General features: G+C 43.6%; 1 protein-coding gene and 1 pseudogene across 1 annotated transcript; both read right to left on the bottom strand.

Moving 5' to 3' along the window:
• Positions 1-47: 47 nt before the first annotated feature.
• LOC109904454 (glyceraldehyde-3-phosphate dehydrogenase-like) lies at positions 48-5,751 on the bottom strand (annotated as a pseudogene).
• A 12,931-nt stretch (positions 5,752-18,682) lies between these two features.
• Positions 18,683-26,190, bottom strand: LOC109903665 (glyceraldehyde-3-phosphate dehydrogenase-like). The gene is made up of 12 exons (XM_020500523.2): positions 26,105-26,190; positions 25,525-25,570; positions 23,626-23,725; positions 23,415-23,524; positions 23,028-23,118; positions 22,644-22,759; positions 22,313-22,394; positions 20,414-20,565; positions 20,172-20,250; positions 19,949-20,032; positions 19,336-19,433; positions 18,683-18,944 (listed from the first exon to the last, which is right to left on the bottom strand). The coding sequence occupies exons 2-12, from the start codon at positions 25,545-25,547 to the stop codon at positions 18,875-18,877; spliced, it is 1,005 nt and encodes a 334-aa protein (XP_020356112.1). The 5' UTR covers positions 25,548-25,570; positions 26,105-26,190; the 3' UTR covers positions 18,683-18,874.
• Between the last annotated feature and the right edge of the window lie 1,664 nt (positions 26,191-27,854).

Genomic DNA, 27,854 nt, shown 5'->3' with positions numbered 1-27,854 from the left:
GGCATATAATCAAAGATGTAGTTGGTCTCTTCTCACTAGTTGCTATGTTACCATGGTGCTGTCCTGAGCGAGTGAAAGGACAGAAACAATCAACTTAAAGAGATTGTTTTCTGCAGAAAGCCCTGTGAAGTGAACAATGCATAGAATGCGTTTGCCACGCTTCTCTAAAAACATCCCAAAATGCCTTGTCGATACTTAAATCAAACTTCCATTGCCACAATATCACTCCAGAAGATCTGTGTTCATCTACGTTTATGGAACATAACTTTTCCCAAAGATTTTTAGCATATGTCTTTTCTCCCAAGCCATACATAGTTTACTTCATTAGGGCTTTCTGTAGAGCCTGTATTTTAAACAAGTCGTCTGTATTTTAAATAAGTTAGAACACAAACCAATTAGGATTGCAGTAAAAACCCAGAAAGCTATCCCTTTAAGTAGTAGTTAAAGGGAGCATTCAGCCAGGACGGGTTGTGCCGGCTCAGCGCTCCTGGTCTCCAGTACGTCTCCTCGGTCCAGGATATCCTGCGCCGGCTCTACGCACTGTATCGCCAGTACGTCTTCACAGCCCAGTGCGTCCTGTGCCAGCGCCCCGCACACTTGTCGGGCTAAAGTGAGCATCCAGCCAGGACGCATTGTGCCAGCTCTACGCTCCAGACCTCCAATGTGCCTCCACAGTCCAGTACGTCCTGTGCCTGCTCCCCGCACTCGCCCTGAATTGTGTGTCACCAGCCCGGTACCACCAATGCCGGCACCACGCATCAGGCCTCCAGTGCGCCTCCACAGTCCAGAGCTTCCGGCGACAGTTCCCGGTCCAGAGCTTCCGGCCACAGTTCCCGGGTCCAGAGCTTCCGGCCACAGTTCCCGGTCCAGAGCTTCCGGCGACAGTTCCCAGTCCAGAGCTTCCGGCGACAGTTCCCAGTCCAGAGCTTCCGGCGACAGTTCCCAGCCCAGAGCTTCCGGCGACATTTCCCAGCCCAGAGCTACCGGCGACAGTTCCCAGGCCAGAGCCTCCAACTACGGTCCACAGTCCGGAACATCCAACGACGGTCCACAGTCCAGAGCCTCCAACGACAGTCCACAGTCCGGAGCCTCCAACGACGGTCTATGGTCCGGAACCTCCTGAGACGGTCTGCGGTCCGGAACCTCATGAGACGGTCTGCGGTCTGGAACCATCAGCGACGGTCAGCGGTCCGGAACCTCCAGCAACGGTCTGCAGTCCGGAGCCAACAGCAGGGGTTCTCAGTCTAGACCCAACAGAAGGGGTTCTCAGTCCAGAGCCTCCTGCGACGATCCACGGTCCGGTTCCTCCGGCGACAATCCACGGTCCGGTTCCTCCTGCGACGATCTCCGCACCAGAGCCACCATGGAGGAAGACGTCGGATCTGCGAGCGGAGTGGGTAGTTCGTCCCGCACCGGAACCGCCCCCGACGGTAGATGCCCACCCGGACCCTCCCCTATTGAGTCAGGTTTTGCGGTCGGAGTCCGCACCTTTGGGGGGGGGGAACTGTCATGCCCTGACCATAGTAAGCTGTTTATTCTCTGTGTTGGTTGGGGCGTGATAGAGACTAGGGTGGGTCATCTAGGTTTTTTGTATGTCTATGTTGGCCTGATATGGTTCCCAATCAGAGACAGCTGTTTATCGTTGTCTCTGACTGGGGATCATATTTAGGTAGCCATTTCCTCATTTGTGTTTGTGGGATCTTGTGTACATTTAGTTGCCTGAGTGCACAACAGTAGCTTCACGTTTCGGTTGGTTGGTTGGTTATTTTGTTCAGTGAGTTTCGGTTTATTAAAATTATGTGGAACTCTACACACGCTGCGCCTTGGTCTACTCATTACGACGAGCGTGACAACATGTGTCTATATTTAGTATAGTTAGTATAGTCTAAAAAGGTGAACTTTAAATGTTTTACCATTTTAATTTTGGGGAAATTCACTGAGGATGGTCCCCCCCCTTCCTCCTCTGAGGAGCCTTCACTGCTAGCTGTTGAAAATAAGTAGTTGAACCATTATCTTGTCATGATAATTAAATGAGTTGACTATAGGTGGAAGAAGGTTCCTGTTGTCAGACTTAAGCAAATGACTGGCAGATTGTGGCATGCCATTCATGGTCCAAATGCTTTGTTTCACAGCCTCTGTGCAGCTTTAATGAAATGTACCACAACAAGCCTGCTAGAATGTACCATGAGAACACTTCAACAACAGAAGACGACAAACACTTCCCAAACAGAATACTTTTATTGTGTGACCGAGTGAATTAAGGCATGGTGCGGTGCGGTGCGGTGCGGTGGACTGAAATATTTTGCAGGCAAAAACAAGACTCCATCCTTTGCACAGAAATGTCACTTATTTTAAACCTGTTGCTATGTACTTTGCTATCGGTTCTTTCTCTGGCGGTGGACTGGTGGGATGTCCGTTCAGGAGAAGAAAGATGTCATGGGATGTATATTGTGTATATGGGATGTATATTGTATATATATTGTGTGTGTGTGTGTGTGTAGGTCTGGATACATACCATGAGACCAGCTTGACAAAGTGGTCATTAAGTGCAATGCCTACGCCGGCGTCGAAGATTGAGGAACGTTTGTCACCATTGAAGTCAGTGGAAACCACCTGAGGGGAGAGCAACAGGCTCATTACTTGAAAAACAGAAATGTTTTAGTTCATATGACCTTTAGGTTCAGTTCATGAGAGCAGGGAAAGCCCTGTTCATGTAGTCTTAAAATGCATCCTTCCTTATTTCCTTCATTTTGGTACTCACTGACATGATTAAGGACTGCAACACAGACCCTTGCTCACACCTATCAAATCATGTTCGAACAGTGATTTCTATAAGTATGGAAGGAATGATGCATTTGATAGTATTCAAGCAGGGTCTTGGAATGAGAAAATATTTACCTGGTCCTCTGTGTATCCCATAATTCCTTTCATGGGTCCTGTGGAGGCCTCCTTGATGACTCTCTTGATCTCTTCATAAGGGGCCTGAGGCAGACAGGAGAAAACATTATTCATGTAGAACAAGAATGTACCTAAATGGAAACAAATTACTATGTATTAAGTCCCTGTTGTGTGTTACATTTACAGTAACTAAAGGAAAGGTGCAAAAACAATGGTAGCTTGTAGTTGGGTTGGGAGGGTGGTCAAGGGGAATTAAGTAGAGCTACTCTGAATTCCTGTTTTTTTACCCCTTTTTCATGATATCAAATTGGTAGTTACAGTCTTGTCCCATCGCTGCAACTCCCTTACAGACTCGGGAGAGGCGGAGGTCAAGAGCCATTCGTCCTCCGAAACACAACCCAAGCCGCACTGTTTCTTGACACACTGCTCGCTTAACCCAGAAGCCAAGAACACATCAATGTGTCGGAGGAAACTCCATCCATCTGGCGACCGGAAGTCAGCTTGCAGGCACCCGGCCCACCACAAGGAGTCGCTAGAGCACGTTGGGATAGGGAAATCCCGGCCAGCCAAACCCTCCCCTAACCCAGACGACGCTGGGCCAATTGTGCGCCGCCTCATGGGTCTCCCGGTCATGGCCGGCTGTGACACAGCCTGATCAAAGAGTAGCTCTACTTGTGTAGAACATCTTGTATTTCAATAAAATACCCCAAAAAGTGTAGAGAGGTGACAAGACTTACGGCCTTCTCAAGACGGACAGTCAGGTCAACCACGGGCACGTTGGGGGTGGGGACACGGAAGGCCATGCCGGTCAGCTTTGTGTGGGTCAGAAGGTTCAGTTAATCTACATTCTGGGTAAATTAAACAATGACAGCCCTGCCACTTGTTTTGATATACAGCTGAGGGATGGGGCTATAATCATTTTTTATCATGCTTTCTAATATTGAGACGCGCCCTTAGTGAAAAGGACTATACAAATCCCATCCATTATCACTATGGTCATAAAACCTCCATTACGAAACCAATGGTCCTGGATTGGTTCTTACCCAATCAGCTCGGGGATAACCTTGCTCACCGCCTTAGCGGCGCCGGTGGAGGCAGGGATAATGTTCTGGCTGGCACCACGTCCATCTCTCCACAGCTTACCGGAGGGCCCGTCAACAGTCTCTTCTGAGTGGCTGTGACGGAGTGAACTGTGTTCTGGGGGAGGAAACAAGTGATATGGATGCTAGTCTATGCAGGGTTTTGTTCATTAGGCACCAAAAGGAAGAAAACAGGAAGTTACTATCTGAAATTAACCATATTTTCTTTTTCTGTTGTGTGCTCCGATAAACATGACTCGGGACGCGTGCAGAGCAGAAGCATGAGGGTTGTTAGCATGTACATTAATCGAGATCTCAATGTCAGCATCAGTGCTGACCCACTTTTATCACTACATTCCAGTCCGTGTGATAATTGTGCTTTTTTAACACAATTATCATCCGTTCTTACCATGAGACCCTCAATGATGCCAAAGTTGTCGTTGATCACCTTGCCGATCGATGGGAGCCAGGCAGTTAGTTGTACAGGAGGCGTTGCTGTGAGGACGTGACATCATTATCAACATAATCTATTTCCTCCCACTAGGAAAAACCCAACATCATTTCAACTGTATCGGCAGCAGCACCAAGTCACTCCTCCACCCACCTTTGACCCACATTAAATCCTGTCTTTCCGAAGTAAAATAGTTTCCCATGTTACCTAATCTGAATTGTTTTCTTACCTCAAGGAGTTATGCAACTTCCATAGAATTTGAAGATAAGGCTTATGGAAATCAATGGAAAGTAAACAGTGCTTAGAATGAGAGTAGATTTTTCTTTACAAAACCATTGTTGAAAACAGTTCTTTTCCAAAATCTGTCAAACACAGGACCTTGTTTAGTGATATTGTCCCAAAGTTTAATTGAAGTGTGTGAGCAATTGTAGGATGTGTTTAGGGCATGTTTCATACTCGCATTCTCTGTAAGACTGAGGGATGATTTTTGTCCTGCTGGAACTGAGTGTGCGTGTCTGTCTGTTTCAGCAATTGTTTGTACATGTGACATGTCACCCTGTGGCAGGAATGTTTGTACATGTCACACGGCTCCTTTAAAATAATGTCGAGGGGGGAGGGGCTTACCTGACAACCTTCAGGGAGTTATCGTAATGATGGTGGTTGACGCCCATCACGAACATGGGGGCATCGGCACTGGGGGCGGAGATGATGACTCTCTTGGCACCTCCTTGCAGGTGAGCCTGTGGGGGTGATGGGTGGGGTGAGAGGTCAACGGGTATGTTTGTGTAACAACAAATACACAGCATCAAGGCTGCCTTGCTTGGTTCAGTCGCATGCAGCTGATGCAAAATCGTCGGTCTGTAGGGAAAAAATGAAGGTATCAATGTAAACCATTTACAGCATAAAACCACAATGCTCACTTGCTGTTCACCCACAACCTTATACCCATGAAGTCTTATATATATATATAAATATATATCCACCAAATTCAAGTATAGACCATTGTCAATATGACCTACTGCTAGCGAAGAGGTACTTACAGAGGCCTTGTCGATGGTGGTGAACACACCGGTAGATTCCACAACATCGTCAGCTCCAGCCTCGCCCCACTTGATCTGGGAAGGGTCCCTCCTGAAGATGGCAAAGAGATAGAAGTTAGGTTTATACCATAAAACGAGAGTTAGAATTACAGAGAAAAGGGAAAAGGAACAACACTTACTCATGGAAAACTGGGATGTGGAGGTTGCCAATGATCAGCGTGTCATTCTCTTGCCTCACTTCACTGTGTTTCCAAACACCGTGGGTGGAGTGCTATTTGAACATGTCGACCTATGGAACAGTGGTAGAGAGCTGGTCAGTGATATTGCATACAATCTTTAGGGAGGTGTTGAATATGTGTACAGTAAACTTGTGCACCTGAGATATTTCTTGTTAAACCGAAACAGACCTGACCCACTCAAGGTCTGACTTCAGTAAAACAGGTTAATATTTCTCAATTTATTTCAATTTCCATACCTTTTAAATTGTATATTTGTCAGTATATAAAGCAGTAGCCTACATAAGGTTCTCACCATGTTGTCCAAGTCGATGAAGGGGTCTTAGATGGCAACGATATTGACCTCTCCGCACTTGGCGGTGGCACAGGTCACCAGGCATCTAATACGCCCAAATCTGTGAAGCGATTTCAGATAGTTTTACGATTAATCCCCATGTATCCATATGACCATACCAGCAGGTGGCAGCAGCCCTATACTGACAACTCTACAAGGCCTGCCAACCTTGACCGATAACAATACTTGACATTTGCAGCCCAGAGCCTTTGTTTATGCCTAATATGGTTGGGTTTGTGCAGCTCGTTGACCCATAGAACAGACAAGTGCGGGGTCGAGGACACAAATTGTAGAAGCAGGGAAGGGACAAGGCTGGTCAGTGTAACATTTGTCGTTTACCTATCCAGTAGTCTGATGTCAAGATTAATCCACGCTCCACACTATCAGTTGTGCATATCTAGCTCCGTCAACCCCAAAAGAATGGAAAAGAGGAGTACCGTAAATGACATGGTGCGCATCTTGGGTAACACGGACTTCAACAGAAAACCACTTGTGTATGAAAATATTTCAGGAACACGGAGTGTAATTCCCCTTTAAATGCCCAGTTGCAGCATAACTTGGTGGTAAAGTTCAGTGGAATACATACTGTATGTACGGTATGCACCGTTCCCTTTACTGTTGAACTCGTGCAGACTACTGAGGCAAACATTAGTCAAATACTGTCAACGCTGGAGACTTAAGTTGTCACCACTCACAAACGGTTGAGACACGTCTAGACTATTCGCCATACTGCAGGCTCTTGTAGACAGCTAGTGAAACGATATAGAGAGAGCTAGATAGACCAATCAAGTCCACCGACAGTGGAAGATCAAATCTTTGTGATTGAGGAGTCGGTGTGACGATCGTTGTTCGAACAGAACATATTGGAACGTTGCCCAGTGACACAAAGCAGACAAACCCCCATCTAAAATGAGCCCTGCACACAAGGGTCAATGTATGGCCCAGCAAAATAGTCAAAGTTCGTCAGAAAGGAGTCCGTGTACAGTATGTCAGAAACAGTGGAGGCTGCCGAGGGGAGGACGGCTCATAATGGCTGGAACGGAGACGAATGGAATAAAATTGTGAAGCCAGGTGTTTGATACAATTCCAACTCTTCCGTCCCAGCCATTACCACGAGTCCGCTCTCCACAATTAAGGTGCCACCAAAAACAAGTGTTTGGTAACAGTTTTGTCAAAGTCATTTTGTTCTGCGCCCACTTTCCCAAAAGCTTTAAGATGCTAAGTTCATTGTTAGAACCATAGAACCATACGATCCTATGGTTCTATGATTAACTTAGCCTTAAGATGCTTTTGGGAAACCTGGCCCAGGTCAATAAAGTTAAATCATAACTATACTCCACAAACCATTTTTCAATGGGTCAACAAGATTGGCTTTGCCGGAACTGTGAACAGTCAGCATGATCAATTAGTCAGTCATTACGAGACACATCATTTAGTTGTCATGCTAAGGTTGATAGCAGAAGTGAAATATCAAACTGCAAGGCACAGCGTTTGGTCTTTCAAGTAGGTACAGTTAAACATTCGGGTTGATTTGGGGAAAGGGCCTATCAACGCAAACTTGAATCTTCCTGTGGCTCTGCAGTGACAGCTGCAGATTGGTCAAATAAAGGTTAGAAGGATATGATTGGTCTAACAGCTCCTCCAAACAAGTCTCAGTGTGACCTCTGAACTTTAGCTGAGAAGCTTAGCAGGATATTATTAGATGGATAGAATAAAGGAATGTGACAGCTGAGGAGAGATACAAGAGTGTTGCAGAGAGGCGTTTGGAAAGAAGTAGAGAATGGTATTGGCCAGACCAGGGTCTTATTCATTAGGGCACAAGGTGACAAAAAATATTGCAATGGAAAATTAAAAGCAGCATCTTATTGGACAAGTTCAGGTAATCCCTTCTCATTTCGTCCTGTTTCTAGTGAAAACTGTACAACCCAGGCTTGTGAATTTAAGAGCAAGCACCTATGGTATGTACAGTACAGAAGTGCAATGCAACCCAGGATCTGTCCTGTGACCCGATCCTGTCAATAGCCATTCCTTATGTTCTCTTTAAGATGTGCAATTTTAAATATGCCATATAAAAAAATTGCCCCTTGACAGAAGCAGACACACCTCCAACTGGTCAGGCTTATGAACTTGATAGCAAGCACCTATGGAACATACAGCACAGAAGTGCAATGCAACCCAGGGTATTATCTTGTCACTCGATCCTGTCATGTCTGTCCTTTTGAAAATATATAATTTTAAAGGTTAATTTGCACAAAAAAAAAAGCTACTTCACCATTTTTCCTGATATGGTCTAAGACCTCTGAAAGTTAAAAAAGAATATACTTAATAACTTGTTTTACTTGAACTGTACTTGGTTATATTATGTATGAGGCAACATTTTAATAAGCAACTCAAATCCTCTAGGTACCTCACTACATTAAGCATCACTGATTAACAGTCACTATAGAAAGAAACTAGCTGTGATAGATGCTGATCTATTTTGTGACATCTATAGAATCCCCAATAATTGTACAGTGCCGACATTACAATCATTTCAAAGAGCCCATTTAAAATGTTTTGCTATTCAACTGCAGTCATACAAGACAGCTATTCAAAATGCCAGGTAGGACTTCACCTGCCAAAGTGCAAATTGCCACATGTAATCAACGCATAATTGTATAATTAAATGTCAAGTTGGCTACGAAGGCATTAAGAGCTAAAGAAAAAAATAATAATTGTAAAAACATTTTTTTTTTTACAATTGTGGGTTGCTCTGTCCACAATGTTGGCAAGGTGTGCTCACAATTTATGTTCCTATAGGGTACATGGACACGCCCCCGCGTGAACACAAACTCAAGTGCACACGCCCCTTCAGAATGTCAAGTCACAGATGGACAGCAGAACCAATTGGTCATTGTCCTAATCGACTTTAATTTGAATTACAGAACAGGACAATCATTTGGATGACACCGCCCCACTACTGATGTGATCATCATGGCAACATTGCGTATGTAATGAAATCGATGCATCTTTGCAAAAAATAGGAAGATGGGAAATTTGTATTCAGATTGATTTGATAGTTGGATAATAATTGGATCAACCAATTGTTTAACTTTAACTTTATTTAAAGGCTATCATCTTTGGGGAAAAAAACATTTATAATCTTTGGGGAAAAAACATTTAATAATATTTTTTCCATTTCACTGGGTGTGCTTGGCTGCAATATAGTATGTTGCAATAGAAGGCAGTTGAAAGAACATGGGATAAAGCCCAATGATAACAGTGTGTCCATCAGTTGGACTTTTGCAAAGGTAAGACCACCAGTACACTACGACTAGTTTACAGTCAAGGGCGCTCATCTCAAATTCAGAGTATGACACTTTGAGCAGTGCTTGACTTGGGCAGGAGCTCACTGGAGCTGAGTACCGGTACCTCAAATCAAATCAAATCAAATGTATTTATATAGCCCTTCGTACATCAGCTGATATCTCAAAGTGCTGTACAGAAACCCAGCCTAAAACCCCAAACAGCAAGCAATGCAGGTGTAGAAGCACGGTGGCTAGGAAAAACTCCCTAGAAAGGCCAAAACCTAGGAAGAAACCTAGAGAGGAACCAGGCTATGTGGGGTGGCCAGTCCTCTTCTGGCTGTGCCGGGTGGAAATTATAACAGAACATGGCCAAGATGTTCAAATGTTCATAAATGACCAGCATGGTCAAATAATAATAATCACAGGCAGAGCAGTTGAAACTGGAGCAGCAGCACGGCCAGGTGGACTGGGGACAGCAAGGAGTCATCATGCCAGGTAGTCCTGAGGCATGGTCCTAGGGCTCAGGTCCTCCGAGAGAGAGAAAGAAAGAGAGAAAGAGAGCATTAGAGAGAGCATACTTAAATTCACACAGGACACCGGATAGGACAGGAGAAGTACTCCAGATATAACAAACTGACCCTAGCCCCCCGACACATAAACTACTGCAGCATAAATACTGGAGGCTGAGACAGGAGGGGTCAGGAGACACTGTGGCCCCATCTGATGATACCCCCGGACAGGGCCAAACAGGAAGGATATAACCCCACCCACTTTGCCAAAGCACAGCCCCCACACCACTAGAGGGATATCTTCAACCACCAACTTACCATCCTGAGACAAGGCCGAGTATAGCCCACAAAGATCTCCGGGCGCCAAATGTTCTACTGCTTGAGCTCCGGTTTTTCTTATAGAATATTAGCTCAAAAGTATAGCATATTAGCCCAAAAGTATTGTGGACCTAAATATGAACAGTACCAGCACCTACTCAAGCACTGACTTTGAGAAATGAAGGGTCATGTGATGATCTGGTGCCATTTTCTATGTGATATCCTGCACGAGGTTTAGGATGCCTAATGCAGCAAGATAAATTAACACTATCCTACATTCTGAGAATTTGGATGTAAAGGGAACTAATGTGTTGGGGGTTCTATATTACTTATGAACCTAGGCATCAATGTTCTCGGGACCAAAATAAATGTGGAGAGAGAGAGAGATAGAAAGAGAGACATATAGAGAGCGAGAAAGCAGGAAGTGTGTGAGTCCATTTAGGAAAAAAAAGAGGAGTCACTGGTGGTTGACATTTACAAGACCCTCTAAACCCCCATCCCCCTCCCACATGTCATTGTCTCAGGACCAAAAGAAACCTAGAGAGAGAGAGAGAGAGAGAGAGAGAGAGAGAGAGAGAGAGAGGACAGGGAGTGTGAGGCCATGTAAAAAAATAAAAAAAACAAGAGTCACTGGTGGTTGACATTTACAAGACACCCCCCCCCCCCACACTCCAGAGAGGTCTGCATAGTGAGGGGATCTGTTAGTGCATAACCTGAACTACCCATGCCCAGAAACACTACAATAGGCTACTATAAATGCAGCATTCAAGCTTAATTTATAGCATACTTAAGTCTGGAACGCAAGTTACAATTACATACACTTAGGTTGGAGTCATTGAAACTCGTTTTACAACCACTCCACAAATGTCTTGTTTCTTGTTAACAAACTATAGTTTTGGTAAGTCGGTTAGGACATCTACTTTGTGCATGACACAAGTAATTTTTCCAACAATTGTTTACAGACAGATTATTTCACTTATTAAATCATCTGTATCACAATTCCAGTGGGTCAGAGGTTTACACTAAGTTGGCTGTGCCTTTAAAAAGCTTGGAAAAATCCAGAAAATTAAGTCATGGCTTTAGAAGCTTCTGATAGGCCAATTCACATAATTGGAGGTGTACCTGTGGATGTATTTCAAGGTCTACCTTCAAACTCCAACACTCTACTCAGCAAACTGGATGCAGTTTATCACAGTGCCATCCGTTTTTTCACTAAAGCACCTTATACCACCCACCACTGCGACCTGTATGCTCTAGTCGGCTGGCCCTCGCTACATATTTGTGTGTGGTTGACATCATGGGAAAATCAAAAGAAATCAGACAAGACCTCAAAACATTTTTGTAGACCTCCACACGTCTGGTTCATCCTTGGGAGCAATTTCCAAATGCTTGAAGGTACCACACTCATCGGTACAAACAATAGTACGCAAGTATACACACCATGGGACCACGCAGCCGTCATACCACTCAGGAAGGAGACGCATTCTGTCTCCTAGAGACTAACATACTTTGGTGCGAAAAGTGCAAATCAATCCCTGAACAGCAAAGGACCTTGTGAAGATGCTGGAGGAAACGGGTACAAAAGTATCTATATCCACAGTACAAATGAGTCCTATATCGACATAACCAGGAAGGCCGCTCAGCAAGGAAGAATCCACTGCTCCAAAACCGCCATAAAAAAAGCCATTCTACGGTTTGCTAATGCACATGGGGACAAAGATCGTACTTTTTGGAGCAATGTTCTCTGGTCTGATGAAACAAAAAATAGAACTGTTTGGCCATAATGACCATCGTTATGTTTGGAGGAAAAAGGGGGAGGCTTGCAAGCTGAAGAACACCTTGCCAACCGTGAAGCACGGGAGTAGCAGCATTATGTTGTGGCGGTGCTTTGCTGCAGGAGGGACTGGTGCACTTCACAAAATAGATGGCATCTAGAAAATAATGTGGATATATTGAAGCAACATTTCAAGACATCAGTCAGGAAGTAAAGGTTTGGTCGCAAATGGGTCTTCCAAATGGACAATGACCCCAAGCATACTTCCAAAGTTGTGGCAAAATAGCTTAAACTTCTTGAGTGTAGGGGGCAGGATTTGTTTTGTTTTTGGCAAAAAAACGTACCCATTTGAAACGGCCTATTTCTCAGGCCCAGAAATGAGAATATGCATATAATTGACAGATTAGGATAGAAAACACTCTTAAGTTTCCAAAACTGTCAAAATATTGTCTGTGTGTATAACAGAACTGCAGGCAAAAACCTGAGGAAAATCAAACCAGGAAGGGTTGTTTTTCCTGAAAGCTCTCTGTTCCATTGGATGCCTTGCCTCCATTTAAAGGGATATCAACCAGATTCCTTTTCCTATGGCTTCCTCAAGGTGTCAACAGTCTTTAGACATAGTTTCAGGCTTTATTTTGAAAAATGAACGAGAAAGATAGCATCGCGTCAGTGGATAGCTGGGTGTTCGCAGAGTTTTGCTTGCGCAACAGAGTGGGGCAGCCATTGTCTCTCCCTCTCCTATTGAAAAAGTGACAGTCCCGGTTGATATTTTATGGATTATATATTTTAAAAACAACCTGAGGACTGATTATAAAGAACATTTGACATGTTTCTGTGGACATTACGGATACTATTTGGAATTTTCGTCTGCGATGTCGTGACCGCTCGAACCTGTGGATTTCTGAACATAATGCGCCAAACAAATGGAGGTATTTTGGATATAAAAATAATCTTTAAGGAACAAAAGTAACATGTAACTGGGAGTCTCGTGAGTGCAAACATCCGAAGATCATCAAAGTTAAGCGATTTAATCTATTGCTTTTCTGACTTTCGTGACCAATCTACTTGGCTGCTAGGTGTTTGTAATATTTTGTCTACTGAGAGAGATGTTCTTACATAAACACTTGTTATGCTTTTGCCGAAAAGCTGTATTGAAATCTGACACGCCAGGTGGATTAACAACAAGCATTTTTAGTAATTTAATTTGAATTTGGTGCGCTGCAATTCAGCTGGTGTTGATGAAAATGATCCTACTAACTGGATGGGTGCATCAAGAAGCCCTGACCTCAATTCTATAGAAAATGTGTGGGCAGAACTGAAAAAGTGTGTGCGAGCAAGTAGGCCTACAAACCTGACTCAGTTACACCAGCTGTCAGTAGGAATGGGCCAAAATTCACCCAACTTATTGTGGGAAGCTTGTGGAAGGCTACCCGAAACGTTTGACCGAAGTTAAACAATTTAAAGGCAATGCTACCAAATACTAATTGAGTGTATGTAAACTTCTGACCCACTGGGAATGTGATGAAAGAAATGAAAGCTGAAATAAATCATTCTCTCTACTATTATTCGGACATTTCACGTTTTTAAAATAAAGTGGTGATCCTCACTGACCTAAGACAGGGAATTGTTACTAGGATTAAATGTCAGGAATTGTGGAAAAACTGAGTTTAAAAATGTATTTGGCGAAGGTGTATGTAAACTTCAGACTTCAACTGTATGTGTGGTGGTGACACTGAGAGGCAGGTTGTGGGATAGAGGATAGTGGACGTCACTTGGATGGTGAGTCTCTTGAGTCGCTATGCCTCACTCCCTCGTTCCTCACAAGATTCCTCATGTTTTACTGTCCATTAAGAATACCTGTTTAGGCCCCTGGAATGGCACAGCGGTGTGCTTGAGGCGTCACTACAGACCCGGGTTCGATCCCAGGCTGTGTCACAACCGGCCGTGAACGGGAGTCCCATAGGGCGGCACACATTTGGCCCAGCGTCGTCCGGGTTAGGGTTTGGCCGGGGGTGCTTTACTTGGCTCATCGCGCTCTAGCGACTCTTTGTGGCGGGCCGAGCGCCTGCAGACTGACTTCGGTCGTCAGTGTTTCCTCCGACACGTTGGTGCAGCTGGCTTCCAGGTTAAGCGAGCGGGTGTTACGAAGCGTGGATGTTTCGGAGGACCTTTCGCCTCTCCCAAGCTCGTTGGGGGGTTGCAGCAATGAGACAAGATCATAATTGGATTGCAATTGGATATCCCGAAATTGGTTAGGAAAAGGGGGTAAAATAAAATAATTATAAAAATATATAAAAAACTGTTTTGAGCTGTGCTGGTAAGTTCTGACACACACTTCAGCTCTTTCTCAAGCTCCCCCGAAACTCAGCTTTACTGCAGAAGATAGCAGAAACATAAAACCGGGGGATGGTGAGCTTCCCACTGTGCCCAGACATCTAGGTTTCTAGATATAACAATAATATATTATTAATAATAATAATACACTGGCACACAAAGTTTCTCAAAGTGTTTAAAAAATCTAACCAAATAGCAAATACAAAAATAGAAATATGAGATCAGGAAGGGAGTTGAAGCAGTTTGTCTTTGGAGTGACGAAGCATCTCAGCCACCTGTAACTCTCTGTAACTGTCCGTGACCTGAATGACCAGGCATCCCATCGGTCCCATTACAGCCTGCCCAGAAAATCTCCTCACCTCTCCCACTAGCCACGGTTTCCCGGCAGCAGTGCAGAGTCTCAACACCTGGCACCCGATCTTCTGAGTGGCTCTCATAAAGTTGAGTGCCAACTGTACGTCTGGCATTGTTGTCCCTATTCTTATTCATTGGGTCGAGTTTGTATTGCTACCTTTATACAGTCCTTTGTTACCTTAAAGTGGCTGTTTCTCTATTGTGCTACCGATAGTTTATTATTCAATTTCATCTGCACTTCCATTTCATGCTTATTCTTCCTGCTGTGTTCGTTACATTCATGCATACAATCCTACTTCTGAGTCAGGAGGATGATTTCTTATCACAGGGTTATCACCCAGCAGAGGAATCTACGGTGGATCCAGAATTGCTGCTGGAGGTTGGACCAGGGCCAGGCAAAGATCCGGGGAGGGCTTTGGCAACCACTGCTGGTGCCGGACAAGACTCCACAGTAGGAATCTTCTAAGGTTTCCGTCCAAGTCATAATATGTCTCAATTAAAGCCAAAGGCAAATGTTTACATAGTGATTTGGATAGGGGCTATTTGGCTGAAATACCTCTGGCATCCTTTATAGTAAAAGCCTTTCAACTCCATTCCTTCAGGGTCAGATGTTGGCAATTGCTCCAGCACCACTCTTCATACCATCACTCATGACGCATTTGACAATTGAGTTATTTAGCAGATGCTCTTCTGCAGAGCGACTTGCAACCACATAGCTTAGTCATTGCATGTAAGACCCTTCTTCAAAAGGCTTTTGATTCATTCGATAAAACCCACATTTCCGTTTAACGATACACCACTTTTAGGATGTTATTTGAGCTTTCAACATCAACACGTCTCGACTAGACTGAACTTGGGAGAGTTTGGGGTTATTAAATTGGATAAATTGATGCGTAACAATACGACATTTGCTGCATAATCAGTGTCCCTGCGGATATTATCACTCACTGAATGGAGATGAGTGATTAGACTGTAGCTTGTTCAACTTGTACCCTACAGTGAGCTTCAAAAGTATTGGGACAGTGACATTGCTGTTTTGGCTCTGTACTCCAGCACTTTGGATTTGTGACAATGACTATGAGGATAAAGTGCAGACTGCTACCTCTATGGATAACCCTGAATGAATCGTGAATAATGATGAGTGAGAAAGTTACAGGTGCACAAATATCATCCCCCCCCCAAAATGCTAACCTCCCCTGTTGGAATGGTGAGAGGTTAGCATGTCTTGGGGGTATGATATTTGTGCGTCTCTTAACTTTCTCACTCATCATTACTCATGAATAATTCAGGAATATCTGTATTCATGGTAGCATCCACATGAATGTAGAAGTGTTTAGAAACACTGTACGATAATAGTGTCTCCAAAATGACACAATACATTATTTACCATTAATTTCTATTGGGCACAGAATAATCTGAAACACAACCAAAGCAAACAGCAAATGCATCCAACAGGTTTGTAGTCACAAGCTTGATGTAATCATTGCGTGCTGGGAATATGGGACCAAATATGAAATGTTTGACTACTTTAATACATATACTGTATAAGTGAATTTGTCCCAATACTTGTGGTCCCCTAAAATGTGGTGACTAGGTACAAAAAGGGTTGTCATTTCTAAATGGTTCACCCGATATGGACAGTCTGCACTTTAACCTCATAGTTGTTGTATCATTTGAAATCCAAAGTGCTGAGTACAGAGCCAAACTACAAGTTATAACCAATAGGGCCATGGTCTGCCCTTTTCATGGACTACAGGTTATAACCAATAGGGCCATGGTCTGCCCTTTTCATGGACTACAGGTTATAACCAATAGGGCCATGGTCTGCCCTTTTCATGGACTACAGGTTATAACCAATAGGGCCATGGTCTGCCCTCTTCATGGACTATAACCAAAAGGGCCATTTTCAGCCCTCTTCATGGACTTCAACTTATAACCAATAGGGCCATGGTCTGCCCCTTTCGTGGACTACAAGTTATAACCAATAGGAAAGGTGGTTTGTTTGAGGGAAAAGGATGCTCAGTTCATAGTTGAGGGATAGCTACATTTTTAAATTCAGTTTAACCAACACAGGGTTAGCTTTGAGTTCAGGGAATATTTAAGTGAAAAGTACCACAATTCTGTTCTGTCTAGAGAAGACGTTACAGTATCTATGTAGCTTTATTTAAAATTGTTATAGTTCCCAAGTGTAAATGGTATCAAAAAGCTTTTGACGAGCAATTTAACTTCACATTTCAACGTTGTTTTGGCGTTTGTAGCTTAAATGATTCAAGAGCAGTGGTGAATCCAAAATGGATTATAGCCTATTGAGCTCTTATGCAAGTGTAAATAGTTATAGGTAAAAAATTATATGGAATGTTTTAAGTTGGTTTGGTGATTGTGACTTAAACAGTTGAAGACTAGTTACGAGCACATTTGACCCTGTTCGCTTACTCTTACATGAAATGAAAACCTTCAGACAGGTTATGGATGAGCATACAGTGCCTTCAGAAAGTATTCACACCCCTCAACTTTCTGTCTCCTATGTGCAGTGTGGGCATGGGTGAATGGTGGGTTTTGATGGTGGTTGGGCCTTCTTTCGAAGCTGCTGCTTGTCTTCTGCAGCATGGCGGAGAGCTTCTTGGTACCGGGCTACTCCCTCATGGACAGTTTTCCTCCACATCGACCTCTTCTCCAGTGTCCTCCCAGCTGTTCAATATTACTGAGCACTGAAGCTGACATGTCATGCATCAGTCGCAGTATTCTGGCAAATTTGTCAGACAATTTGACAGAATCAGCTAGAGTCAAAGGCTTAAGGTCCCTTTTGTTCCTGGCAATTTTCTTGCAGTTGTGCTGTGAAGCTCATGTCTGGTGCCAATTGTGGTTTTGCAAGGATGAGTAAGTTCCTGCATACACACCGAGAGCACCTTGACATAGGTTGAGTGTGATGGCGTCGTGGATTGAGCAGCAGACACTGAAGTCTGGACACCTGAGGGATGGTGTGAAAAAGAAAAAAAATACTGCTCCCGTGTCTGAGCTTAGATTTGACCATTTATGACCGAGGCACAGGACATAAGGAAAGCTTGGGCCCTTTAACTCCTAAAATGGTGTTCTTACCTCCCTTTGACTCCAACATGGTGAAAGCAAAGGAAAGCTTGCACACCAATCCAGGTCAGTGATTTATTTCCCGAAATTTCCAGGAACTGGTTTAACTTAGTGCACCGTCGTCAAGCACCGCTTTTTAGCCGCAGAAGTTGTGCAAAGACAACTGGTGGGAAAAACAGTTTGAGGGAATCTGTAGCCAATTTCACAGAAACATAGCTTTAGAGGAGTATTGATTGCTGAATTTCAGTTGATTTAGTGAATTGAACCAACCCTGACCCTCATTTACACTAAACATGTAGAAAATATTGAGACTTGCTTGGCACCGACTCCTTGTGCCAATCAAACGCTATGCCACGCCCACAGACAATACATTTCCTACATTTCTGGATCCGAGTACCTCCTTGACCTGTCAGATTTCATTCTGCTACTCTGTTCTGGATCAGTCAGGCTAGACTTACAAGATGGGTTGTCAGGTCACAGACAAGGGGGGGGGGGTACACGGTAGGCCATGCTGGCCAGCTTGCAGGACAGTTTAATTTAAACAAAGAATCCATGCAATACTGTAGTTCATCTTAAGTTATACCCTTTTTTACAAGTCACAGCAGTTGGGTACACCAACTACTTTAGACCAGCTGCATAGAGATGCCTCTCCATATGACTGCTTTAGAATTGAGATTTCAGCCAAGTGAAAAGCAGTACACCAATCCTATCCATCACAGGTGATAACCTATTAGGGACACAGTGGTCCTGGATTGGACAGCCTTAGTGACACGAGTGATGTGCCATCTGGCGCCTCTCCAGCTTACTGGAGTGCCCGTCTGTTCTATGGCGACGTGAACTGTTGGCTAGTGACGTTAGTCCATGCAGAGTGGTTTATTAGGCTCCAACTGGAATAAGATTTATTTTTGTTGCAAAAAGTAAAGATAATCAAAATGCTGTTGCGCGCCATAATGAAAATGTGCTATGGAAGAACGAGGACAGTTATCACAAAACGGGACCTTTATTGTCAGAGTGCAAATTAAGCCATAGTGCAGTAAAAAGATACTCTTCAAGCTAAAATCGTAGTCCTCACACTAGAGGTGACGTTGAATGAAAATGTTGCCTTGGAGTTCCCTACAGGCTCTTTTTCTCTGGTGGGATATCCATTCAGAAGGATGTGGGGGTTGGGAGTTGTGTTCACTCCTTGGAGGCCATGTGCAGACACAGGTCAACGACACGGTTGCTGTAGCCAAACTCGTTGTCGTACCTGTGGAAAAGAGAAGTTAAACAAACAAACCCATACAAATGACAGAAAAGACTATCCTAATTCAATGACTGTCGTAATCCCCCCCACCCACACACTTGTGTTGCATTTCACCATCCCACAATAACAGGAGACTTTAGTTAAGCCATTGAGTTTACTTTTTTTGGCCTGGTTTAGATCCTGACAAGGTATCAACTTGTTGATTGAAAATCAAATTAAAAGGGAAGTTGCTCAAGGCTCTGCATTTTATGTATATATTTACACTGACCGTGGCAAGGTTATAACAGCACATTCACTGCAATGTGAATAATACACCGCTGTACATCTCAATGAAACATTGAGTCGGTGGACACCTGGTGAGATATTGCAAGGGTGTCGGTTCCTGCATACATACCACGAGACCAGCTTGACAAAGTGGTCGTTGAGTGCAATTCCTGCACCGGCGTCAAAGATTGAGGACCGGCAGTCACTATTGAAGTCTGTGGACACCACCTGCAGGGGGGGTGAAGCACCTGAAGCTTAGACATTTCAGCCTCGACTTTGAGGCCCCGGGCATTAGAATAAGGAAATGTTGCCTGTTCTTGGTGTGCACTACAGCCACAGTCAATGCATTCCAGAACTAGTACAGTAGTCAAATTGTCAACTAATAATCCCTCATTCAAATCAGATGTACTAGTTCTAGAATACATCATATAGAATGGCTTAGGAATGAAGTTCAAAAAGACTGATCTAGACAAGGGTTTCTCCAAACTGCAAGTTTTGGTTTTTGCCCGAGGACTAGACCGCTGACTCAGATAATCTAAACTTGATAATAAGTTAGTTATTGTAGTCAGCTGTGTAGTGCAAAGCAAAAACCAAAACATGCTTTGGGGGTGAGGGGGGCGTCTGTTCAGTTTGGTAGACGGATCTAGACTAATCTAATTTTTTAATCATAAGGAATAGTATACAAGTGGACACTAAGAAAAAAAAAAAAAAGAGATTGGGATAGAGTTACTAGGGAAATTTACCTGGTCCTCTGTGTATCCCAGAATTCCCTTCATGGGTCCTTCAGCAGCAGCCTTGATGACCTTCTTGATCTCGTCATAAGGTGCCTAAAGCAGACGAACATGTTAAAAAAAAGGTAGACCATACACACATGAAGTGCCTGTTGCTGTAATGCCGGTAACGTATCCCAAACGCCCAGTTTAACCCTAGTAGACAAGCGAACGTATTAAGTGGTTGGAGACTTACAGCCTTCTCAAGACGGACAGTCAGGTCAACCACGGACACGTTGGGAGTGGGGACACGGAAGGCCATGCCCGTCAGCTTGCTGTGGGTTAGAAAGAGCAACAAGGTTCAGGAGCCACACCATTGCACCAATTCAAGTATATAAAAAAAACTGGTCACTAGTAAAAAAAGCACTAGGGCCATATAAATCCCAGCCTTTATCACGTGTCAAAACCGTCATTAAAGTGATCCTGATTAGTTCATACCCGTTCAGCTCGGGGATAACCTTTCCCACGGCTTTGGCAGCGCCGGTGGAGGCAGGGATAATGTTCTGGCTGGCACCACGTCCATCTCTCCACAGCTTACCGGAGGGCCCGTCAACAGTCTTCTGTGTAGCTGTGACGGCATGAACTGTGCTCTGGGGGAACCAGTGGTAGGGATGTTGGTTTATGGAGGGCACCAAAATGGATATGGATATGACATTCCAGAATCTATGTTTTGGAAATGTTAAACAATGGACTACTTTGAGTCGCAGACTGATAAAAGATTTCAGAAAAATGTAGAATTCATTGATATACAAATAAATGAACCAGGAGGGTTTGAATAGATTGAGACACTAATTGGACAATTTGATTTTGGGCTGTAATGACCTTATATGTTAACACTGATAATGTAAATGCTAAGTACACACTTTACTACTGAACTCCCCTAAAAATGTCCCCCCTTTTTCAGGACCCTGTCTTTCAAAGATAATTTGTAAAAATCCAACTTCAGATCGTCATTGTAAAGGGCTTAAACACAGTTTCCCATGCTTGTTCAATGAACCATGAACAATTAAACATGCACCTTTGGAACGGTCATTAAGACAATAACAGCTTACAGACGGTAGGCAATTAAGTTCAGTTATGAAAACTCAGGACACTAAAGATACCTTTCTATTGACAAAAAAAAGCTCAAGATGCCCAGGGTCCCTGCTCATCTGTGTGAACGTGCCTTACGCATGCTGCAAGGCGGTATGAGGACTGCAGATGTGGCCAGGGCAATAAATTGCAACGTCCATACTGTGAGATGACAGCGCTACAGGGAGACAGGACGGACAGCTGATCGTCCTCGCAGTGGCAGACCACGTGTAACACCTGCACAGGATCAGTACAGCTGAACATCACACCTGCGGGACAGGTTTGGATGGCAACAACTGCCTGAGTTACACCAGGAATGCACAGACTGTCCACAATAGGCTGAGGTTGGACTGAGGGCTTGTAGACCTGTTGTCAGGCAGGTCCTCACCACACATTATCAGCAACAATGTCACCTGTGGGCACAAACCCACCGTCGCTGGACCAGACAGGACTGGCAAAAAGTGTTCACTGACGAGTCACAATCTTGTCTCACCAGGGGTGATGGTCGGATTTGCGTTTATCATCGAAGGAATGAGCGTTACACCGAGGCCTGTACTCTGGAGCGGGATCGATTTGTTGGAGGGTCCGTCATGGTCTGGGACGGTGTGCCACAGCATCAGACTGCTTGCGATGACGAAAAGCTCAATCTCAACGCTGTGCATTACAAGGACGACATCCTCCTCCCTCATGTGGTACCCTTCCTGCAGGCTCATCCTGACATGACCCTCCAGCATGACAATGCCACCAGCCATATTGCATATTCTGTGCGTGATTTCCAGCAAGACAGAAATGTCAATGTTCTGCCATGGCCAGCGAAGAGCCCGGATCTCAATCCCATTGAGCACACCTGCGACCTGTTGGGTCGGAGGGTGAGGGCTAGGGCTATTCCCCTGCAGAAATGTCCGGGAACTTAGAAGTGCCTCGGAGGAAGAGTGGGGTAACATCTCACCGCACAAACTGGCAAATCTGGTGCAGTCCATGACATGCAGCACTTAATGCAGCTGGTGGCCACACCAGATACTGACTTACTTTTGACCCTCCCTTTGTTCAGGGACACATTATTCAATTTCTGTTAGTCACATGTCTGGAACTTGTTCAGTTTATGTCACTTGTTAAATCTTGTTATGTTCATACAAATATTTACACATGTTAAGTTTGCTGAAAGTAAACGCAGTTAGTGAGAAGACGTTTATTTTTTTGCTGAGTTTACATTCCAGTAAGTACTGCACTTCGACAAAGTCAAACACTGAAGGAAACTGTTCTTACCATGAGACCCTCCACAATGCCAAAGTTGTCGTTGATCACCTTGGCAATGGGAGCCAGGCAGTTAGTTGTGCAGGAGGCATTGCTGTGAGGACATTACATAATTACTATCATACCAGCGCAAATGTTAAATAAATAAACATTGTTCAACAAATGCATTGCAGACTCAGCTTAAATGGCGTATTTATTTAAATAGTATTACCTCAGGACTGAGGGGTAGGAGTCTAAATAAAGCACAGAGATAGAATGGCTGAAACTATGTACAGATGATCTTTTGGCCACAGGGAATTACCACTGCTCTTTTAAGATGCAACGAAGGGGGGGGGGGGCTTACCTGACGACCTTCAGGGAGTTGTCGTACTTCTCATGGTTGACGCCCATCACAAACATGGGGGCATCTGCACTGGGGGCGGAGATGATGACCCTCTTGGCACCTCCCTGCAGGTGAGCCTGTTGTGGCAGTTGGGGTTAGAGGGAAAATGACATTGTGGAATAGCAAAGCCAGTGAATTAACCAAGCCAGACAACATTTAGGCACAGAGTTTAAAAACCAAGCTATGTTAGATAGCAGTAGGTTAGAACAACAAAAAAAAAGTTACTGTAAAGCGAGGTCACGGCACAACATGCCTACTAAAATTATAATGACTGCTCGCCAATATCTCAAACTACATAAAAATGTGACGATGGCCTTCCTACGGCTAGTGAACGGATGTACTTACAGAAGCTTTGTCGATGGTGGTGAACACACCGGTAGACTCCACAACATAGTCAGCGCCAGCCTCGCCCCATTTGATGGCAGTGGGGTCCCTCCTGAAGATAGAAGTTGGGATTAAGAGCCACAAACCTAGCATTCAATTACAGATATTGAATGGTTCCAAATGGTGTGAAACCCATAGGCACCCTAACATAAGTGGTCTAGACTGATCAAGCACTCCCAAGCGTCAGCCTTGGCACGCCCAAGAGTCAAATGGGGCAGTTTCGCAGAACCAGGGAGACATTTCCATTGAAAGTGCTTTTTAGTCAACTTTTAAGCTTAATATGGGTGGAGGAAAGCATCCAAATGTGTAATTTGAACCAACGTACTTAAAAGAATAAGGAAAACCCACTCATGGAAAACTGTGATGTGGAGGTTCCCAATGATCAGCTTTCCACCCTCCTGCTTCACTTCACTGTGCTTCCAAACACCGTGGGTGGAGTCATACTTGAACATGTAGACCTATGGAAAAAGGGGCAAGTACAGTCAGGGTACAGTAAAAACCTGAGAAGGTTTAGTTTACATTTAAGTGTACTGCACTTAATGTAGTATAAAGTTCTCACCATGTAGTCTAGGTCGATGAAGGGGTCATTTATGGCGACAACCTCAACTTTTCCACTCTTGGCGGCAGCACGGGTCACCAGGCGCCCGATACGCCCAAATCTGAGAAGCGAAATCAGATATTTTACGATTAATCCCCATGTATCCATATGACCATACCAGCAGGTGGCAGCAGCCTTACAAGGCCTGCCAACCTTGACTGATAACAATACTTGACATTTGCAGCCCAGAGCCTTTGTTCATGCCTAATATGGTTGGGTTGGTGCAGCGTGACCAGAAGTGACGAGAAAGTGCAGGTTAAGACAAATTGGAAAATCAGGTTAGAGAAGACAGATATGTAAGCTTGGTTGGCCTGTGCAGTCAGTGACATTACCCACCAAAAGCAAATAAATGTTTGTAGTGTTTAAACTAGATTAAGCCACATTTCCATCAGTTGTGTAGGTCTAGTTTCAGCATAATGTCAGTGAAGTGTTTAGCGCAATCCACAGACTGAATTTATTTCACCTGATGGTTACTGTAACTCAAGCAGATTACTGAAAGGACCACAGTCAAATGCAGGAGACTTCAGTTTCAGTAGTTGAGAAATGTTTATGGTCAATAATAAGGAATATGAATCTAGATGACACTGAAAGCACACTGGATTGTAGTCTAGACTTGTTTTCAGTCTGAATTTAAGTCAGTTCTGGGTTCTGGGCAGCTGAAGTATTAACTTACTTGAAGATACTGTCAGCAGTCAATTAGTGCAGAGCTGTCGTGGAGTGTATATCTAGAACAATCAAGTTCACAGAGTGGATACTAAAACTGAGGATTCACTGTCATGAATTGTGATTATGGTTATGAACTTTGTCCAGTGACACAAGCCGACACACCCCCAACTACAAGGGTGTCCTGTTCACAAGGGTCAATGTATTGACCAAGAAAAGGACTCAGTGCATCAGAACAGAATATAAACAGTGAAAAACAAGTAGCCCATTTGGTAACATTAGGATGTAAACAGTTGGTGTTCTGAAGCAAAACCCTTGTTATCCAATCCCATTAACAAGTCCTGTTCTAGTCAATTAAGTTGTCACTCAACACGTCCATGACATCGGTTGAGGGAACTGAACAGTCAGGAGGATTTATTGCACTCAGTGATAAGAACGTTTAGCACACTGTATAAAGGTCAATCAGAACAATGACATGTCATTGTTTCCGGTTTAAAATGGGCAATGTTATAGGTTGTCTTGGACTTCATGTTTATTTGAGAAAGGGCCTATCATATCCAACTTTAATCTATTCAGTCATTGGGCTCCCAAGTGGCGCAGCCATTTAAGGCACTCTGCAAGAGGCGTCACTTCAGTCCCGGGTTCAAATCCAGGCTGTATCACATGTATCACACTCCCGGACGTGATCGGGAGTCCCATAGGGTGGCGCTCAGTTGGCCATCATTCTAAATAATAATTTGTTCTCAACTGACTTGCCTAGTTAAATAAAAAGTTAAATTTAAAAATATAACGAACTTACAGCCATCTATTGGCCAAATAAAGGTTAAAAGGATAGGATCGTTTGGAGGAGCTCTTAGACAATCTGAACTCTGAACTTTAACAGGGTATTATTAGATAGAATAAAGACATGACAGCTGAGAGGATTTCTATGTGAGTGTTGCAGAGGCAGTGTGACACCCAAACTATAAATACATAGAGAATGGACAGGGGAAGTGTCCAGACTTGGCCTATGAACTAGTAGCTACAGTATGGCTGTCCACCACCTTTGTTCCTAAGTACAAACTGTATCATGGGATTTGTGCAATGCAAGCCAAGGTCTCTTATGACCTTTAAAAACGTATTCTCTAGATTTAATACAAAAGTCAAATTGTGTTAAGTGTTAAAATATTCAAGAGTATTTAAGCAAAAGCAACTTACCCATTGATCCCAATCTTCACCATTTTGGCTGATATGGTCTAGTCCTCTGTATGTAAAAAGTAGTTAACTTTGTATCACAAGTAATATGAGCATAATGCAAAATTTGAATGTCAGTGTTACTTAAACTAGTTGTCCTTCACCCTAGCAGTAGACAGCTGATTCAAATGATCAAATAGCCTAATCAACTCGAGTTGATTAGGCTATTTGGATTAGCTGTGTCGTGAAAGCAACAAAAAAAGTCCACTAATTGGGGTCCCCAGGACTGAGTTTGGGAGACGATGTTCGTCAATCAAGTCATAGAAAGAAGAAAATATTAAAATAGCCATGAGAATCTAGTCTGTGGCAATGAGTCATTTATTAATGTACACAGTTGACCAAACAGTCTTGGAAAACGTTGAAAGAAATGAAGCGACTAAATATGCATGCCAAAGAAAGTTAAAACACGATCCGCAAAGTCATAAAAGAAAACAATTAAAAACGCCAGATAAGCGTAGGCCTACAATGAGTAGTGCGTAAATCACATACATGAAACTGAATTAAAATTCGTTTTGAAGGCATAACAAACAAAATGTTAAAGTACCGTTCTTGTATAGCCTCTGTCTGTCCACTTGTTTGCAAGGGGAAGCGTGGACAAGCAAAGGTGCGCTCGCATTTTATCTTCCCATTGAGTCCTTGGACACGCCCTCCGCGCCCGCACGCCCTGTCAGAATGTCAAGGTCGTTGTCGCTTATCAATCGACAAGGAAGTACCGAACTAAAAACCTACACCATTATTTTGGACGGTGGCTGCATCTTGGCAAAATCATGTTTTAAATCATTTTCAGTCTAATTTTATATTTCATTCATATACTAATCAATTAAAATGGTGGGTCTGGATGGATTGATTAACTAATTTGTCCATTTTTAATACACATGGACTAAAAGCCAATTTATTATTGATCTGGCAATACATTTCTAGAGGGTGTGACACAATAGAGGTGGAGGTGTCATAATACCCATAAAACCTAGCATTCAAACAGGGAAATGGTTCCAATTGTTTTCCCACCATTCATTTTTCCCATAGGGAATATTAGAAACACTTAAAATAAGGGCTGTGTTTCGTGTAGGCTTGCCCTGGCGTAACATTTTGATAACCATGTAACTCTCTCTCCGACAACGCGACTTTTATAAAAATTACATTAAATGACGTGGTCAATATAACAATTTGTTCAGCACTTTTGAAATGTACAGCGACATAATTCAGAACATGGGCCGTTCTTACAGTATTCTCCCTGTACACCAAGTCTGTACCGTAAAATAAATAAAGGGAACATATAGGCAGACAAAGGAAGCTCTTACAATATCCAATGATTATATTTCTCAAAAACATGCTATAGGCACCACCAAGTCAGAACAGTAGGCTGAATTATGAGGGGAAAATGGACCAAATTATTAGGGTGAAGCACATGGGCTACTAACAGCTTACTACACAACATACACTTAGTATTACTTTCTTGGCTACAGTATACATATCTCCCTGGAATATTGCATAATTTATGCAGCAGCATACAATACCTTTTTGGACTCACCTTGTTGTGCTGTGCTCACTTGAACAGGAAGGTGGCGTGGCGGTTCTTCGTGGAAGAATTCTGTCATCAAACTTTGTCATCAAAGTCTGGCATTTGTGGTGCTTTGAAGACGGTTCTGACTTAGAATATGTGGACAACTACAAATACCTAGGTGTCTGGCTAGACTGTAAACTCCTTCCAGACTCATATTAAGCATCTCCAATCCAAAATCGGCTTCTTATTTCACAACAAAACATCCTTCAGCCATGCTGCTAAGCATACCCTAGTAAAACTGACTATCCTACCGATCCTTGACTTCAGCGATGTCATTTACAAAATAGCCTCCAACACTCAGCAAACTGGATGCAGTCTGTCACAGTGCCATCCGTTTTGTCACCAAAACCCCATATACCACCCACCACTGCGACCTGTGTGCTCTCGTCAACTGGCCCTCGCTACATATTTGTGCCAGACCCACTGACACCAGGTCATCTATAAGTCTTTGCTAGGTAAAGCTCAGCCTTATCTCAGCTCACTGGTCACCATAACAACACCCACCCGTAGCACACGCTCCAGCAGGTATATCTCACTGGTCATCCCCAAAGCCAACATCTCCTTTGGCCGCCTTTCCTTCCAGTTCTCTGCTGCCAATGATTGGAACGAATTGCAAAAATTGCTGAAGTTGGAAACATATCTCCCTCACTAACTTTAAGCATCAGCTATCTGAGCAACTTACTGATCGCTGCAGCTGTACATAGCCCATCTGTAAATAGCTCATCCAACT

Source organism: Oncorhynchus kisutch, linkage group LG14 (genome assembly GCF_002021735.2).
Source record: "Oncorhynchus kisutch isolate 150728-3 linkage group LG14, Okis_V2, whole genome shotgun sequence".
NCBI classification, from domain to species: domain Eukaryota; kingdom Metazoa; phylum Chordata; class Actinopteri; order Salmoniformes; family Salmonidae; genus Oncorhynchus; species Oncorhynchus kisutch.
The sequence above is the reverse complement of the archived record's forward strand: the minus strand, read 5'-3'. Positions and strand labels throughout refer to the sequence as shown.

Bases quoted from the DNA above. Each gene is read 5' to 3' on its own strand.
- LOC109903665 (XM_020500523.2), bottom strand. From the start codon at position 25,547: ATGGTGAAGATTGGGATCAATGG. The intron at 23,525-23,625 runs GTGAGAACTTTA...CTTTTTCCATAG, and splicing joins TCATCGACCTAGACTACATG to GTCTACATGTTCAAGTATGA. The intron at 22,395-22,643 runs GTAAGCCCCCCC...ATGTCCTCACAG, and splicing joins AACTCCCTGAAGGTCGTCAG to CAATGCCTCCTGCACAACTA.